The following is a 17143-nucleotide window of genomic DNA, read 5'->3' as shown; positions in this document are numbered from 1 at the left end:
CCTAATGAAATGGCTGCTGTTATTAGAATGTTCTCAGAACTTTGTCAGGAGAAGAGGGATAGTGTGTTGAACATGGTTTTGTTAAATCTTAATCACAACTGAGAGGGGGTAAAAGAAGTACTTTTTATAGAGGGGTAAAAATCTGGCTGCCTAAGTACAGTACAGGCCTGTGTAGATTTGAGAACAATTTAGATAGTTCATTGAGATGGGAGCTTCTCTGCAAATAGGAGGTCTGGGCCTGTGTACCTGGCAACTCTTGGGCATTGGAAGCCAGATGAGTAAGAAACCTATTGAGTTCATTGCAGATATGTGGGTGTACAGTAACCACAAAACGACTCCCAATAGAGCTTTGCTGAAGGGCTTCAGTTTACAGGCTTGGATTTACTAAGCTATGTCTGACCTTCCTGTGACTGTTGTCTTTGTAAAATACAAATGTGCAAATTTAGTCTAGAAATTCCTATCTTGGATACATTTTACCAGCTCTGCACTTGCTGTTCTGGGCTTTTACTTGTGTTCCAGTGAGGATGATACTGAGTTATTTAATAATGCTGCTGCTTGAAGGCACACATCTGACTCAGAGCTTTGGCTGGTCAGAAGGAGGCCCTAGGCTGTAAACACAAAGAACATGGGCTGTCAGTATAAAAACATCCATCCTGTCTGCCTGTCCCAGATTTCGTAGCAGCCTAAGATCTGATGAGCCGCACCGTTACTTTAAACAGCATTCACTATAATAAACAGCATTCACTATAATTACATCAACTATTGGAAGTAGAACTGTTTTCATTGTTGAGATAGACCTTTGCCAGTGTTAAAAGCTATTTACAGTCTGTTCTTTCCCATAACTGTTTACTGGGCTCCTTTACCTTCCCTTTACCTAGTTAGTGCATTTCACAGCCCTCCGTAGAAGTCAGATTAAATACTAAGCTAAATGGTACATTGTTTATTGTGAGATAATTTTTTTGTTTTGTTTTGTTTTTTTGAGACAGGGTTTCTCTGTGTAGCTTTGCGCCTTTCCCGGAACTCACTCTATAGCCCAGGCTAGCCTCGAACTCACAAAGATCCGCCTGCCTCTGCCTCCCGAGTGCTGGGTTTAAAGGCATGCACCACCACCGCCCAGCATCAATTGTTATTTTTGACAGATTGTTTTGCTTTGTCCTGTGCTACATAATTTGTACTGATACATTTCTTAAATGCGTTGTTTACTATTAAAATAAGTTGAGTTATTAGCCTCACATTTGATGTAAAATTAAAGTCATTACATTTAACCTTTTTAAAAAATTACTTTAGTGTGTATGAGCATTTTGGCTGCTTCATGTATATAAGTGTATTATGTATGTGTGCAGTCCCTGTATGTAAAGGCCAGAAAGAGTTGTTAAATCTCCTGCAGCTATAGATAGGTATGAGCTATCATATGGGTTCTGGGAGTTGAACCAGGGTTCTCTGCAGAGCCATGAATCCTCCTAACTACTCAGCCTTCTCTCCAGCACCTGCAGTTAACTTTGGTTTACTATTTTAGAAAATTACTGCTGGAGTAGTAGACAACAGATGGAAACAACTCTGAAATTCTGATGATCTGAGCTTCAGTTTGAGTATTATTATTTTTTGTCAGCACTATTTGCTGATTGGCAAAAAATAGACTAAGCTTAATCCTTGACAGAGTTAAAGTAATTAAAAAGGAAGGCAGTACGAAATGGAATCTAGACACATGTTTCCTTATGTTGGTCTTTCTTGGATTGTTAGTTGCATGTACACACAGAACTATAGCTAGGGAGTCAGAGCAGTGAATTTCTCCTTAGTCCTCATTATTTTCAGGAATTCAAGTTATGTGTAGTTTCTCTTAAGACTTAGAATTCTGTATTATATGTGTATACCATATATTCTGTATCATAAATCTACCTTTAAGGTAGAATACATCTTATTTTTTTTTAAAAAAAAATTCAGTTTTGAGTACAAATTCTAAATGTTTGAAGAACTGTGACTTATTAAAACATTTTTGCTTATTGTATGATGGATTTATCATTACTGGAGAGTGAAACATCAGAAATGTTTTTTCCCAAGAACATTTGTATTAATTGTAATTTTTTTATTGTAGCTAGAACGAGTAAATTTGTCTGCAGCTCAGACCCTGAGAGCCGCTTTCATTAAGGTGAGCCACAATAACCTCTTAGATTTACTAAACTGTTATATGTAAGTCTAAATACCACCATGTGATTGTTGTTAGTTTTCTTTTAGTGAAAATTATTTTAGATTACTTAGATAGTTCTTACACTTTGGTCTATTCTGTATAAGCTTTAAGCACTTACAAAAGGCAAACCACAACAAATGGTGTTTCAGATGGTCAGTTTTAGAAGAACATTTTTATGTTCCTTTTCCTATTCTTAAAAAACATGTTTATAAAAATGTAAATTAGTTATACTTCATATTGTTTAATTATGAGATATAAAAATCTACCTCATATATGGCAGATTACGGTTACTTTGAAAATATATTTAAAGCACTCCAAGTGATGTTCTTCTATTAGCCTTAGACCCGAGCTGTTGATTTTATCATTGCTGGCAACATGTTGAGCTCTTAGAAGTATGATTTCTTTAAACAGATGTGTGCTGAGTATAAAATACAAACATGCTTGGTAACTTTGTACTAAAATGAGCATAAGCTAGCTTAGTAATAAAGCAACTTCACTGTATACAACCACTAGAAAACTTAAAATTGTATGATTGATTTCATATTTGTTCTCAGGGTATATTTCTATTGTATAACTGTACTCTGGAGACTAAATGTACATATTAAGCATATTATTTTCAATTATTACCTGCTTTCTCAACTCATATATATGTTTGGGTGCCCCCAGATTAATTTTGTTTACTTTTGAATTCCCATCATTAACTAAAGTAATGCTTTATTTTTAAGTTTAAGTTATGCTTTTATTTTTAAGTCAAAATATTTTAATGTTTAAATTAAGAATAAAATTTTTAGTAGCTGTTATCTTTAGTTATATTCAGAAATAGGTAAAACAATGTATTCTTGAGGAATTTTCTCATGACAGTGTGACAGCATTACAGTTGTGTGACTATGATAGATAGACATATCTAGGTTTGTCCATGGGTACCTTTGTTAGCCACAGATCTAGCCTTGAACTTCTGCCCTCAAAAGACCTTTTGGTCTCAACCTTCCAAGTATTGGAAACTACAGGCAAGTACTATTCTGCTTCAAGTTCATAGTGATGATTCTTAATTTTAAAAATAGTGAAAATTATTTGAAAGCATCATGTATCACATAGTAAAGCAGTGATTTATTGTTAAATCTCACAGCTAGTTAGATTTCAAATCAAATTAAAGGATCTCTGTAGAAAAGGTGATTTTTGTATTTTTAAATTTCTCTTTTGAGAAACTGGAGAGATGGCTCAGAGGTTAAAAAAAACTCACTGCTCTTCCAGAGGACCTGAATTCTGTTCCCAACACCAGTGTCAGGAGGCCCACAGCCTTCTATAATCCAGCTCCAGGAGATTCTATACCTCTAGCCTACTCAGGCACCTCCACTCACGTGCACACACCCACGTGCAGACACGTAATTAAAGATAATAAAAATAAATTTTAAAACATCTTTCCTTTTGAACATGGCAGTAAGATATTGCCTGGCTAGTTTTTGAATCCATACTTTTAGTTCTTGGCTTATTCAGTGATTTTTTAATCATATTGTATTACCTGTTTTTATTTGGAGGAAAAGATTAGTAGGTTTTCCCCAAATAAAAATATGTCACAGACTATTTTCTATTAAGGTATCAATTCTTGATTACCTGTTACCCTGCCCCTCTTGGCAGTTGCTGACATGCTGTGCTATCTCCTACATTGGTAATCACTGACCATAAAACTATGCTTTTATGGAGTGGATGTTTTTCTCACATTAGAGTGTTTACAAAGGTTGAGTACCCATCAAGTTCAAGGTTGAAATCTGTCAAGTGCAGATAGTGTCTCTGATCTAAGAACAGAGGCTTCAGAGGCACTTGTTCAATTTGAGCTTTTGAACTAAGTAGTTTAGCCAGGACTTTAGCCCAAAATTCTAAGACATATTCCCAAAACTTGTGTCCAGGCACTCTGCAAACTCAAGGAGGTTGTGAAGTATTTTAGAACAGTGAGTACCATGATACTTAGCATCTGTTTACAATACATGAACTTAACTTGAAATAGTTCGTGATGTCAACATGCTAGATTGATCTACGTTCCTTTCAGTGATGTCATATCTTTGTGGAACTAATAAAAAGCAAGTACCACATCCTTGTTTTTAAAGGATTTGGTGAGATTGTAAAATGGTGTGCCACTTTGGCAAAACAGTTTGGTGGTTGGTCAAAATGCAAAACATTGTTACTCTGTTACTCAACAATTCTACCCTTAGGAATATATCCTCAAACTACTGAAAATGTGCACCTATGAAACATGTACATGAAGGTTTACAGCAGTGTGTTGCTAATAGTAAAAAAGTTAAAACAACTCAAATAGCTATCAAATATTAGAGAGAAATAAAATGTGGCTTATTCATACAATAGAATATTATTAAGACATAAAAATGAATGAGAAACTGACAGATTAAATGACTTTGGTGAACCTTCATAATTTCATTTGTAGATCTTTCCATTTCTAATTTATAAATACATTTGGGGTTATAAATTAAAAAAAAAAAAGCAAGTACCACAAGAAAGTCAGTGTGCAAGAAGAAAGGAGAATGGTAGTTCCAATCTAAGCCCAGTATTTAAGAAACTACAGTGCTCAGGAAATGCAAGCATCCCCATTAATACATAGCTTTTATTAGCAATGAGATAAAATGCTGTCTCTTGTTGTATGCATAGAATTTAAGTTTCGGGGTTGCCAAATTGTTAGAACATACCACTTACCCAAGTTATTTGTACAACCTAAAGTACTTGATAAACAGCATTTGGTGCTAAGAGCTTTATGAACGTTCAGGGCCTCTGTGAGACTTTTGCATTCTCCAGTTCTGATAGTTTGCTGTTTCAGATCAAACTAGTATTTAAAACTTTGTGTGCAGACTTAGAGCATTTAATTCTTTCAGCACTAACTTTTTAGCAAGATTTTTTTTTGCTAATATTTCCTGCAAGCACACAGCAAATGCTCTCATTCCCCCGAGATAATTCATTATGATGTAGGTGGACTTAATGCTACTTGGACAAGGAAGGTAAACAACTGTTACCAAATAAGCATCAAGTACAGTTTTTTGGCAGTTCAGCAAACTAATACTCTTAACAGTGCATTTAACTATATTTGGCAATTTTTCTTTTAAAGTTCACCTTGACAAAACAGAAACAGTTTAGATGCTTCATTAATCATTTATCTAAGTGATAAGCATAGCATTTGACATCAGGTACAGGGATCCCAACATTGAGGTACATGTGTATATTTTGTCTTTTCCTACTTTAGTTCACAATCTCTGAGGTTTTCCTGTCTGAGACCTCATAAGAACAAGAGTGTTTTAAGAAAGTGGTGATGCAGAAGAAAATTCACTGCAGTGACAACAGAATAAAACAGCAAAAGCAGAGAGGTTAATTGTGCTTGACAACTAAGAAGTAGAGTGAGTGCCATTGGATCAAGAGTGGAAACTGTTTCTACATGTTAATTGGGACAAAAGAGAAAAACCATCATCATATGGATTTAATCAGCAGGCATCCTAAAGGAGACAAACTTTCAATGTGCTTAGGAACTTTTTTAGTAACAGAATAAGCTAAATTGAGAAAATGGAAATGTGAAATTTGCCTTAACATTCAATTTCGTGGTTTGGCTCAATCTTGGTACCCTAAGAAGTACAGGTCACAAAGAAGAAATGTGCATTTATTTCTCATGATCTGTATATAACTTTCAGGGGTATTGTGGAGGGCTGCAAAGATGATTCCATGCATAAATAAAATGCTAATGTCAAGCAAGCCTGATGAGTAACATTCAATCCCTTGAACCCCGGCAAAGGTGGAAGAAGAAAACTGACTCCCCAGAGCTGTCCTCTGACCTGTCCACATGTGCCCTTGCACTGTGGTCAACAGACATCCCGTTACACATACACACATGCATGAATAGTAATAAATAAAAATCAGTTTTCAAAGAGTGATATTTTAAAAGCCATTGAACAAAATTTCTTGCTATGAAAATAAAATAGGAAATGGAAATTATTGTATGGAAAAATAGGGTAAGAGAAATAAATTTTATTAAAAACTGCAAAAACTACTAAATTATTTTATTAAATAAAATTTAATAAATTTTAGCAAAAACTAGTTTTTGTTTTTCCTGGCATGTAATTCTAATACAGCATATCTTCAAAGTACATTTGGTAAGAGTTATTATTGCTCATCCTTAAGAGGAAATGTTACATATGCTGAGAATTCTCAATGTACTTAAATTCATGAAAAGACTACTATGGAGAGAGAGAGAGACAGAGAGAGAGTGTGTGTGTATTTCTGTCACTGTTAAATTGATTGAAAGAGGACATAATGGAGAAGCAAGGAATCCCGAGTACCTCTGTGACTTTACGTATACTGAAGAGCTTGTGATGCGTGAGCTGAACAAAGTTGAATATGGTGCCCTTGGTGGCACCTGCTTCACCAGTGCTTTCTGGTTATGAGTAATTTCTGAACTATTAAAATTTAGCTTTAAAATGCTGATTACATGAAAACAATTTTTTTCTTACAGGCTGAAAAGGAAAATCCAGGCCTCACACAAGACATCATTATGAAAATATTAGAGAAAAAAAGTGTAGAAGTTAACTTCACAGAGTCCCTTCTTCGTATGGCAGCTGACGATGTAGAAGGTACCAGAAAGGAGAGTTGTGTTTAGTTTCTCTATTCTTGAGAAGCACTTCTTTGAGCTCATTACCATTCATCCAGATAGCCATTTTCCCTCCCCTAATCTCTTCATGCTTCTTGTGATAGTAGTGGACATGGTCTGTGTAAGTAGACAAGCAGGCCCTTTAACTGTCTGTGTTTGTCAGATTTAGTTAGGGGAGATATGTGTTGATGCTGCGTGCTTTGTCTTTCCCCCATCATTATAGCACTTAAGTTTCATTTCATTAAACGTTCTGAGAAATATGTATTTGAAAGAGATGAGCCATTTGTCTTAGTTGAAGCTACTGCTAGTAGCATTTCTTTTTCCAACCACAGATTTGAGAGGACAACATTTTTTAACATTTTTGCTATTTTGCTTTTTAATAAAAACAATTAGAAATAGCTTCATTTAAAATTAATAGCATTTTCCAATATTTAGAAAAATATAGTAGTGCCCTACATTTATTAATAGAGGACATGTCTTCTGTTGAGCTGATTGCATGTCTTTCCTTTCCTGAGACTGAGTATTTGCTACCAGTTTGGCCAGCTGACATTGAAAGTGTAAGTTGGTGAGCTTCCTGCTAGACAGTGAGCATGGTAGTTGGCCTGTTCATCTGCCAAGTCTGATTGAACTTCTTTTCCAAAAATCCGTTCGCTGATCCCAGCCCTTAGGTTGGGTTCAAATGAAGTTCCAGGAATATACTGAAAATACAAACAACTTTGTGGCTTTAATATAACAAGCTACAGTATATTCTACATTATAGGGGTTTTAATATAATGAGCCATAGTATATTCAACACTATAAGGGTTTCAATATGATGAATCATAGTATATTCCATACTATAGGGGTTTAATATAATGAACCATAGTACATTCCATAGTGTAGGAGTTATAATATAATGAATCATCATATATTTAATACTAAAGGAACTTAACCTTTCCCTCGCATTGATATATAAATGACCTTTGCATTCTTCATGAATTTCATTATTTAAGGTTTCATGATATAGTAGAATAACAGAGGACTCATGAGCTTGATAAAGCCTCCTCTCCTTTATATTAGTGGATGGATATGGTTTTTAAGATTTTATTAGGTTTTTCCAAATAGCTCAAATTAAAAATGTTTGGTCTTAGGCTGTTTTACTTCAGAGAAATCCTAGGTTTTTGGTTATTTGGTATTTTTTTTAAAACTGGATCAAGTTGAACTTCCTTTGTCTTTTCTAACAAAATGGCCCTCCTCCCACTACATCCTCCTTTGATCAACTCTTAGACTTGAATTTTTCAGAGAATTACATGACATTTTTTATTGTGTTTTTGTTTTATCAGAGTACATGATTGAACGACCAGAGCCAGAATTCCAGGATCTAAATGAAAAGGCACGGGCACTTAAACAGATTCTCAGTAAGATCCCAGACGAGATCAATGACAGAGTGAGGTTTCTACAGACAATCAAGTGAGTGAGGTTTTTGCTTTGACTTGTTTAAAAACAAGAGTCCTTAAGTCTCTTTGTATTTTGATATGAAATTTAACTAAAATACTATTTTGGAATAAAATCTGAAGTTTTTGGATGTCATTATCTTTGAATATAATGACTTCAGAATATCCTGGTTTTTTTAGAATGTTTAAATGGCAATAATGAATGAATTTTTGAAACAGTGAACAAAACATGATAATTTAAAGTATATAAATAATGGGAACCTGTGGATTTCAAATGAAAACATATGCAGACACTACATTGGTAGCAGTAAAGACCAACATAGTTTTCATTTCAGAAATGGCATAAGTCATTTGAGTAAGTGAATATGTAGATGTGACTAGCATTTTCTGATATTGACCAGACTGAATGAACCTCTAAATCTCTTCTTTTGGATTGTAGGTTAAATAATAGGGTCTAAGAGCCTGATGGGTAGGCAAACAGCAAAAGGAGGAGTTCTAGAGAACTAGATCTCAGGCTTGTGGCCCACTTGTTACTTAGGTTTCTTTTGCTGTGATAAAGACCATGACCAAAAATGCAGCTTGAGGAGGAAAGGGTGTTTTGCTTACGGGGTCACAGTCCATTGAGGAAAACCAAGGCAGGAACCTGAAGGCAGGAGCTGAAGCAGAGGCCATGGAGGAATGCTATTTACTAGCTTGCTTAGCTTTGTTATATATACCTCATGACTACCTCTCCAAGAGTGGTACTCTCCACAGTGGCCTGGGCTCACACATATCAATCATCAACGAAGAAAATACCCACGGGCTCACCCACAGGCCAGTCTTATGGAGACTTTTTCTTAGTTGAGGTTCACTCTTGTCAGATGACCCTAGCTTGTGTCAAGTTGACAAAAAACTAACCAACATACCACCTTTAATATCTAATCAGTGCAGTGTTTTGGGGAAACCATAAGTAGAAACTTCTGGGAAGCCTAGTTTTATTAGCACCTGTCTCTGTAGCATAGGCTACATTGTATGCTACCTTGAAAACATAGTTACACAGTTAGAAAGTTCACTTGGGATAAATGCTAGCTTTGTCTTTCAGTAATACTCTGTATAACTTGTGTTACAAAAGGCTATGTCAAATGTTTGGAGCACATGTTTTTTAGTGATAAAGAAGCATAGAAGTATGTCCCAGTATAAAAAGTGGTTTGTGATGATAGATGTTTAAACAATCCTGAATGACTCTCCCCAACAGCAGCTGGAGAACTAGGGGTATGGAAAAAGGTCATTACAATATAGCCACCTGTGTAGGGAGCTGTATTTTTAACTTACTGTACTTTAGTAAAATGCATATGCACATTAATGGCTATTGTTACTGATCTCAAGCTCAGTTGTTTAGATGATCTCTTTATTAAGTTTCTAATGACTTAATGTGGTTTCAGTTGCTTTTGATAATTATGTTTGTTGATAAAGTTACATTATGCCTTTATGTAGACTGATATTCACAATCATACTTTTAGCAGATTTTGCTTCAGACTATTGAAACATGGGTTTTTAGAATTAGCAAGGTCTTAGCAGCAGCAATCTAAACACTATTTCAAGCACTTTCCTCTGTTAATAATTATTCCTGTAGCTTGTGGTGGCAGCGCACGCCTTTAATCCCAGCACTTGGGAGGCAGAGGCATGCGGATCTCTGTGAGTTCGAGGCCAGCCTAGGCTACAGAGTGAGTTACAGGAAAAGCTCCAAAGCTACACAGAGAAACCCTGTTCAATAATAATAATAATAATATTATTATTCCTCTAAGAGATGAGAATGAGACACAAAAAAATAAGTTAAATTCCTAAGGTTGTAAAGCAGCTTGAACCCTAGTAGCCTGATGTTAGATTCCTCTTTACTGTTCTCCATTCCTAGACTAATAACATTGATCTAACTTTGTGCAGACAAGTTTCTTCTATTTGAATAAAATGTAATAAGAGATATTATCCATTGAATGCCAGTAGATTTGAGAGAAGACTATATAATGAAAACCAAGACAGAAAGGTAGAACCAGAGACCTTAACCATTACTTGGATAGGTTCTTTCCTCCCAGGGCAGTGGATCTCAACCTGTCGGGGGTCACATATCAGATGTCCTTTATATCAGATATTTGTATTATTCATAATAGTATCAAAATTACAGTTATGAAGGAGCAGCAAAATAATTATATGCTTGGGGGTTATACATGTTCCTCACCACAACATGAGGAACTGTATTATAGAGAGAACCACTGCCCTAGAGAGTCAGTGAGCATCTTTCCTAAACCTACTGTGGCTTCAAGGAAATAGATTGTAAGCTATATTATGAACAACCCAGTTTTAGCTCAAACACTTGAGAGTGTGCCTGTAGTTGTTTCAATATTTCACTTCCACTTTTTGAATGTACTAAGCACAATTAAAATGAGTAATGGCGCCGGGCGGTGGTGGCACACGCCTTTAATCCCAGCACTCGGGAGGCAGAGGCAGGCGGGTCTCTGTGAGTTCGAGGCCAGCCTGGTCCACAGAGCGAGATCTTGGAAAGGCGCAAAGCTATGCAGAGAAACTCTGTCTCGAAAAACCAAAAAAAAAAAAAAAAAAAAAAAAAAAGGAGTAATGGCAATGCAAATGTATTTATTATACATTTGAGGATTTATTTGCTTTGGTAAGTTTTTAGATATCCACATTATTTCTGAAATGAGAAGTCAAAATCATATATGAATAGTGTAAATGGCTACAGTTCTGTTTTTTCTTTAACATACCTTACCTTTTCATACTTAAAGTAATTAACCTTCTTTCTCCCATCTTAGCAATATTAAGCCCATATGACTTAACTACATGAAATATTATTTGGATATAAATGATGCTGTAGGTTGTATTTATATAGTGAAAATATTTCTGATGACTAGTAAGTATGCAAGCATTTTTAGTTATATTTGCCGACTTGGTTTTGACTCTCCATTGTAAGACGTAGCTATGTTACAAGTTGCTTAGCTTCTTATTTAATTTTTGACTCTTAGAAATGAAGGTAATGCTTATGAGAGCTGAAAGAAAACCCAGAGTATACTCCACATTATAGCTCATGGACGGAGGAAAGGGCTCCTCCTTTTCATGACCTGGTTGATTAGAGAGAAAAAATGATCTAGTCCGAGAACATTGTCATTTTTTTTATTAATGAATGCTTTTGTTTGTCTACATTTGAACTTATGTAGATCGTTGTAGAACTAATATATATTTAATTTATATTAAATATTATATATTTAATTTAATATGTATTAAAAATCTGACATTTTAATTGATGTTGACTAGTGGCGAATCCTGATTTATGCACTAAAAAGGAAAGCCATGCATTCATTGGTTTATTCTTCTTTCTTTTTTTTTTTTTGCTAAGTTCTGTGTTCATTTATTTCATCTGATGTCCATTGCCTACCATTACATTACAATTAATATGTTAACCAAAATTTTCTTGCTAAATAACTGCAGTTTCGCATTTCTTTCTCTCTGTATCATGATGTCTGTTAGTTATAACAGAATCCATCCGCTGCAAATTCTTCATAATTATATGAGAATTATTTTACCGCAATTCCTTGTTTGGTTTACATTCAGTATTTGTGACTCCTTTTCTCTACAGCCTTGCCAGCACTTGTTTGTTATCTTTGTGTTTTTATTAGTGCCACTTATCCTAGGGTGCCTTATTATGCTTTTCATTGTGTTTCTTTGTTACTTAGTAGTGTTGAATGTCTTTTCATCTACCTGTTGGACATTGGTGTTTTGAGAAATACCTATTTAGGTTTCTTGTCCATTTCTTAATCTTTGATTATTTTGCTACAGTGCTTTGTGTTCTTATCTGGTGTTTAGGTAACATTGCTTCTTAGAATTTCTTGTTTGTTTGTTTGTTTTTTAATAAATTAAAGAGAATTTGGTAGCAGTTTTGTCAGTTGGTATATTAAGTTTTGTTATTCAGAAATTAGAGAATGAAAATTCTCTATGTCCAAGTCTTCCCCTGTTCTCCAGATAGTCTGAAGGCCTTGTCTACACTCCCTGGCTTGAGGTTTGACATTACGTGGTTGTCCTTGCTTCAGATAGAATTACTGTGAGTGGAGCATTCCTAGAATCCTGTCTTCAAGCTGTGGCCACCACGCCACCAATCTGTCATATTCCAACCCCATGGCCAATGAAGAACAGCACATTAGAGGGTTAGAACCAGGGCCCATCCTTGCAAAGGCTCTTGTTTGGTAAACGTACAACCAAAGAAAGTTCTAGGCACCAGTGATGCTCCTAGGTTAGCAGTCTGGTAGACTAGGGTCTGTGTTTCCATGAAACTTAGAGCTGTTCTGGAATCTGCTGACAGGGCAGCCTGGGAAACTGCCCAGTGTACCATCTGTCTTAACAACTGTAGTCTGTCACCACACTATACTTTGGGTTGAAGTATTCTTGGTAGAAAAAGACCATTGCCCACCTGGCCTGATGGCACGTTTTGTTATGCATGAGTCTGCCCAGTCTCAGGTATACTGAACCCTTTGTGGTAGTTATCAGTGTTGCAAGCCAAACTAGTTTGATGCTGGGACAGCCCTAGAGTCAACTATGAGCACTGACCAACTAGCTTTACTACTTGTGTTTCAGAGATGGGTTAAGGAGGCAGCCACTTGATACCAAACTGAGTTGTACCTAAGCCTTAGCCCCAGAGATCTATATAGTCTCAGGAGGAGGACAGTACTCCTCAGGCAGCCTAAACATGACACGCATATGCACAGAGCTCTGCCTATTGCCAGAGCTGGTCCTGGGCTGTTTGTGTTCTTTCTCTCGTGCAGGGCCTTCACTGTCTCTAAGTACTTGTCTCATGATAGGTTTGGACCTGGGCAGTGAGACAAAGCTGTGCTAACTTTCCTGCCCTGTGTATTTGGTTTTCCTCCCTGCTTGTTTTGTAGGGCAGAGCTGGTGTAAGAGTGCTTGAGGCCATCAGCTTTGTGGCCTGAGGCTGTTGTAGCAGCGAAGTCCACAAGCTCCTGGGGCTTTGCTCAGCCCTAGGTCTCACTGTGGCTTTGCTGGGACTGTTGCATCTTGTGGATCTCTCCCTTCTCTGAGAGGCATCTCTCTGAACTGGGCTTGTTGAAGTTGAAAGACAGGAATGGTGCAGACTCTTTCCTTCCTACTTCCTGTAGTGCAGCTAAAAGCAGGCTCTCTGGTCACCCAGCTGATTCCATAGCCTTGTGCTGACAGTGTGTTGTTAGTGATAGCTCTTTAATTTGGGGTGCTGAGGAAAGACTCTAGTACTAGAGACTGGGATGCAGCCTTTCATCAGGCCCACCTTTCAGATTCCCAGTTCTTAAAAGCAGATCTAGGGTAAACTGTACCAAAGCCCTTTCTCTCTTCCTCCTAGTGTTCCTTTTCTGTCTGTTTTTGAGCTGCTCATTTGCCCTACCCTGTCCAGCCATTTCCACTATATTCACATCTTCCTCATTAGACATGACAACAGTGTAATAGTTACTTTTTTGGTAGAATATTAAAATACGTGAAAAAGTGACGCTGTATTTGCATATCTATGTGATTACTATTATCTTCTTAATTATATTCTATTTTAGTTAGCTCCAGTATGAATTTATTGAACCTTACATATGTAGAGATTTAATATTTTTGATTGGTTGCAGCTATAGCTTTTCTCAAAAACATAGCAAGGTTGTGCAACACCATTTTATTAAATGTGATAGGCTCTGCCTATCACAGCAGAACAGAATATTGAAGCTGTTTGAAAATACAGAGGCCCTTATAGATTAGGCTGCTACTATTAAACTAGCAGCAGTACTGGTAACAAGTGTCAAAATAATTCTACTCAAATACGTAATGTTTTATGTTCCAGCCTAATATCAGTACCTTAAATATATTGAGGGTCTGGCAGTCTCGGTAGGTAGAGTGCTTGCCTAGCATTCACAAAGAGGATTCTATCCCCAGCACTCCATAAACTAGAAATGGTTACACCCTGGAGGTGGGTCAGGGAGGCTCATGAAAGTTGAGAATTTTTGGTTACATGGGAAGTTCAAAGCTAGCCCTGATTACTTGAGATCCTATCTACAAAAAAAGAGAAGAGCAAGCCATGCGTTTGGCACACACCTTTCGTCTCAGCACTCAGGAGGCAGAGGCAGGACTGTCTCTGAGGCCAGCTTGGCCTATGTCAGTGAGGGAAGTGGGGGTGGTATGATGTGATCCATAATTACACATGCACACATACATACATGCTTTTACTATAGCTGATTTTAAAGATTCTTTGTCCTTTCTCAACAGGGATATAGCTAGTGCAATAAAAGAACTACTTGATACAGTGAATAATGTCTTCAAGAAATATCAATACCAGAACCGCAGGGTAAGTTAGTTGCTTGTTGTTGCCACCCTAGATAGGAACATATATGCAGGTGTTTTCCGACCTGTACACTAAAGGGTTTGCTTGTTGGAAATTGTCTCATTGAGTTTATCTTCAGATGTAAACCTTCTGTGGTTATGTTAGTAAACCCTCTTTAAAAAGGCTTACCGAGTATAAAGTTCACCTCATACTCATTATACTCCTTGGTCTTTAATTTAGTCTTTTGTGCTATTCTTTTGACTTAGTTTATTTTTCTTTTCATAAATATAGGCACTTGAACACCAAAAGAAAGAATTTGTAAAGTACTCCAAAAGTTTCAGTGACACTCTGAAGACATATTTTAAAGATGGCAAGTAAGTACTGTCATTTATACTTTTCTACTAAAATTCAATGTATGTGTTTTTGTAGGACATTAAAACCATGTAAGTTGTACCAGTAAGAGGACTCCATGGGTCAGGGCTCTTGCAGCCTGGCCTGACAAGCCGAGTTAATTTGTGCACCCACTTGAGGGAGAGGGAGAGGAAAAGGGAGGAGAGAGGACAAGCCATGTAAGTTAAGCTCTTGTCTTACACTGTTAATACTGAAGTCATCTGGTTTAACAAAGGCGGATGACTGGAGAGTGAGTAGCTGCTGTTCTAACCACCACTCAGACCCAGACTGAGAAGTTTTGAGACCAATCTTCACCTGTCTCCTGAAATCTTTCCTTTGATCTTTTGATTTTTTTCTTTGTTTTGTTTTTGCCATTTAGAGCTATAAGGCCATACTTAAGGATTTGTATTAACCCCTAAAATAGTTGTTCTCAAACTTTAGTAGCATCTCATGAGGGTCTGGAATTGGGGTCCATTAATTTCTCAGATTTTTTAGATGTTGTTAAAGCTGCCAGTCCCTTGAGAAAGTACTGTACAGAGATTAATACAATAATTCTCAATTCTGTCTACATGTTAAAACCATCTTTGTCAGTTTTAAAAATCTCATTACCACAATTCCACTTTGAGAGAATCCTGATCTTGTCCTGCATAGGAGCATGGTCTAGATGTTTTGTAAACCTGTCCAAGTGGCTTTGGAGTGTTGCCAGGCTAGGGATCCATTATCCTAAAGGGAAAGTAAAGTGGCTTACCACATTGTTCTGCTGAATAAGAGGTATACTAAAGAGACAGGACACTGAATGAAAAGAAGACAAAAGCAAATAACTATTTAAGAGAACTATATGAGAGTTGTAAGCGGGACATTAGTTTTAAGTTTACATAAGATGTGTACAGCACTATGCAGATCTACAGACTTTTTTGTGTATAAGCTCAGTATTTAAATAGATGGTGTGGGTCATGACCTCTGTAGTATGGTTTCATTATATGTTGTTTACTGTACTTCAGGTAAAATGCTAGAAATTGTATTGTAAAAGACTTATGTTTGGGTTTTTTTTTTTTTTTGGTTTTTTGGTTTTATTTTGTATTTTGGAAATAAGAGTTCCTCTGTGCAACAACCTTGGCTCTATACACCAGCCTGGCCTTGAACTCACAGAGATCTACCTGCCTGCTGGAATTAAAGGTGTGCGCCACCACACCTTGCTGAAAACCTTTTTAATAATGTATAAAATTAGAAAAACATTTTAAACAGGCACTGCAAATATCCTTGAAGTTTTAAGATCCTTTATAAAATTACACCCTTATGATACTTATTATAATAATATTTTCAAATAAAACTGCTTTGAAATAAAAATTTTAGGGTTAATTTTAATGTTCAGACAAATTAAAATACTTTTGTTTATATAACAAATTAAAGATAGTTACATTATGGTTTTATGTTGCATATGCAAATTCTGGTTGTCTAGGGAAAATGATCTTTTGTGGTTTAGTTTAATAAATGAAACAAACGCAAATAACCAATGGTATAATTTTCATAATCATATAATTATTTCTAATTTTAATTAATAAATCATGTATAATGAACATGGAAAGGTGGGATTTACATTTCAGTAATCTAAAATTATTTATGTGTGGATTATTCAAGCTTGCTGTGTTTCCCCACTCTTCAGCAGCTTTAAATTCAATTTTATTTTGTTTAAATATGTGCCTTGAATTTTGTACTTCTTTACTCCAAATGGAAATTGTTAGTGGAACACGCTCTTTTACAACATCTTTCACTAGGGATACAAATTCTCATTGATTCAACTGGGTCATTCATAACCCTGCCTGGGTGATGAAGATCCAAACTTCAGCAGCCCTGGTGCAGAGGGACTGACTACAAAATGGGACTGACCTCACAATAGTGAGACGAATGGCTCAGCTCTGCCCTGTAGTCTGCAGGAGAACACCCTAGGAAAGCAGCTTTTAAAAGCATGCTTGCGTGTTTGCCCTTCCGTGTTTGTCCGATCTCATATTGAATCGATCCCCCCCTTTTTTTTAGATAGATTAGGGAGGGTGAGATTAGAATTGGTTAACTTTTCTGGTTTTCATGCCCATCGATGCCAGATGTTATTATGCCATTACAGATCTTGAGGCTTAGTATCATGCTTCAGCAGATCATGTTAACTGGAGACCTCATCT

The 17143-nt window shown here is 36.4% G+C and overlaps 1 protein-coding gene across 2 annotated transcripts in view; it reads left to right on the top strand.

Annotated features, from left to right (window-relative positions):
* Pdcd10 (programmed cell death 10) overlaps positions 1-17143 on the top strand; it is a 40966-nt gene that overhangs the window by 22795 nt on the left and 1028 nt on the right. For both annotated transcript variants that reach the window (XM_028867191.2, XM_028867192.2), the window contains exons 3-7: positions 2093-2146; positions 6687-6804; positions 8144-8270; positions 14525-14603; positions 14871-14953. In XM_028867191.2, coding sequence (XP_028723024.1) covers positions 2093-2146; positions 6687-6804; positions 8144-8270; positions 14525-14603; positions 14871-14953 — 461 coding nt within the window. The remainder of the gene's footprint in view (positions 1-2092; positions 2147-6686; positions 6805-8143; positions 8271-14524; positions 14604-14870; positions 14954-17143) is intronic.

This window comes from Peromyscus leucopus, chromosome 6 (assembly GCF_004664715.2).
Source record: "Peromyscus leucopus breed LL Stock chromosome 6, UCI_PerLeu_2.1, whole genome shotgun sequence".
NCBI classification, from domain to species: Eukaryota; Metazoa; Chordata; class Mammalia; order Rodentia; family Cricetidae; genus Peromyscus; species Peromyscus leucopus.
The sequence above is the reverse complement of the archived record's forward strand: the minus strand, read 5'-3'. Positions and strand labels throughout refer to the sequence as shown.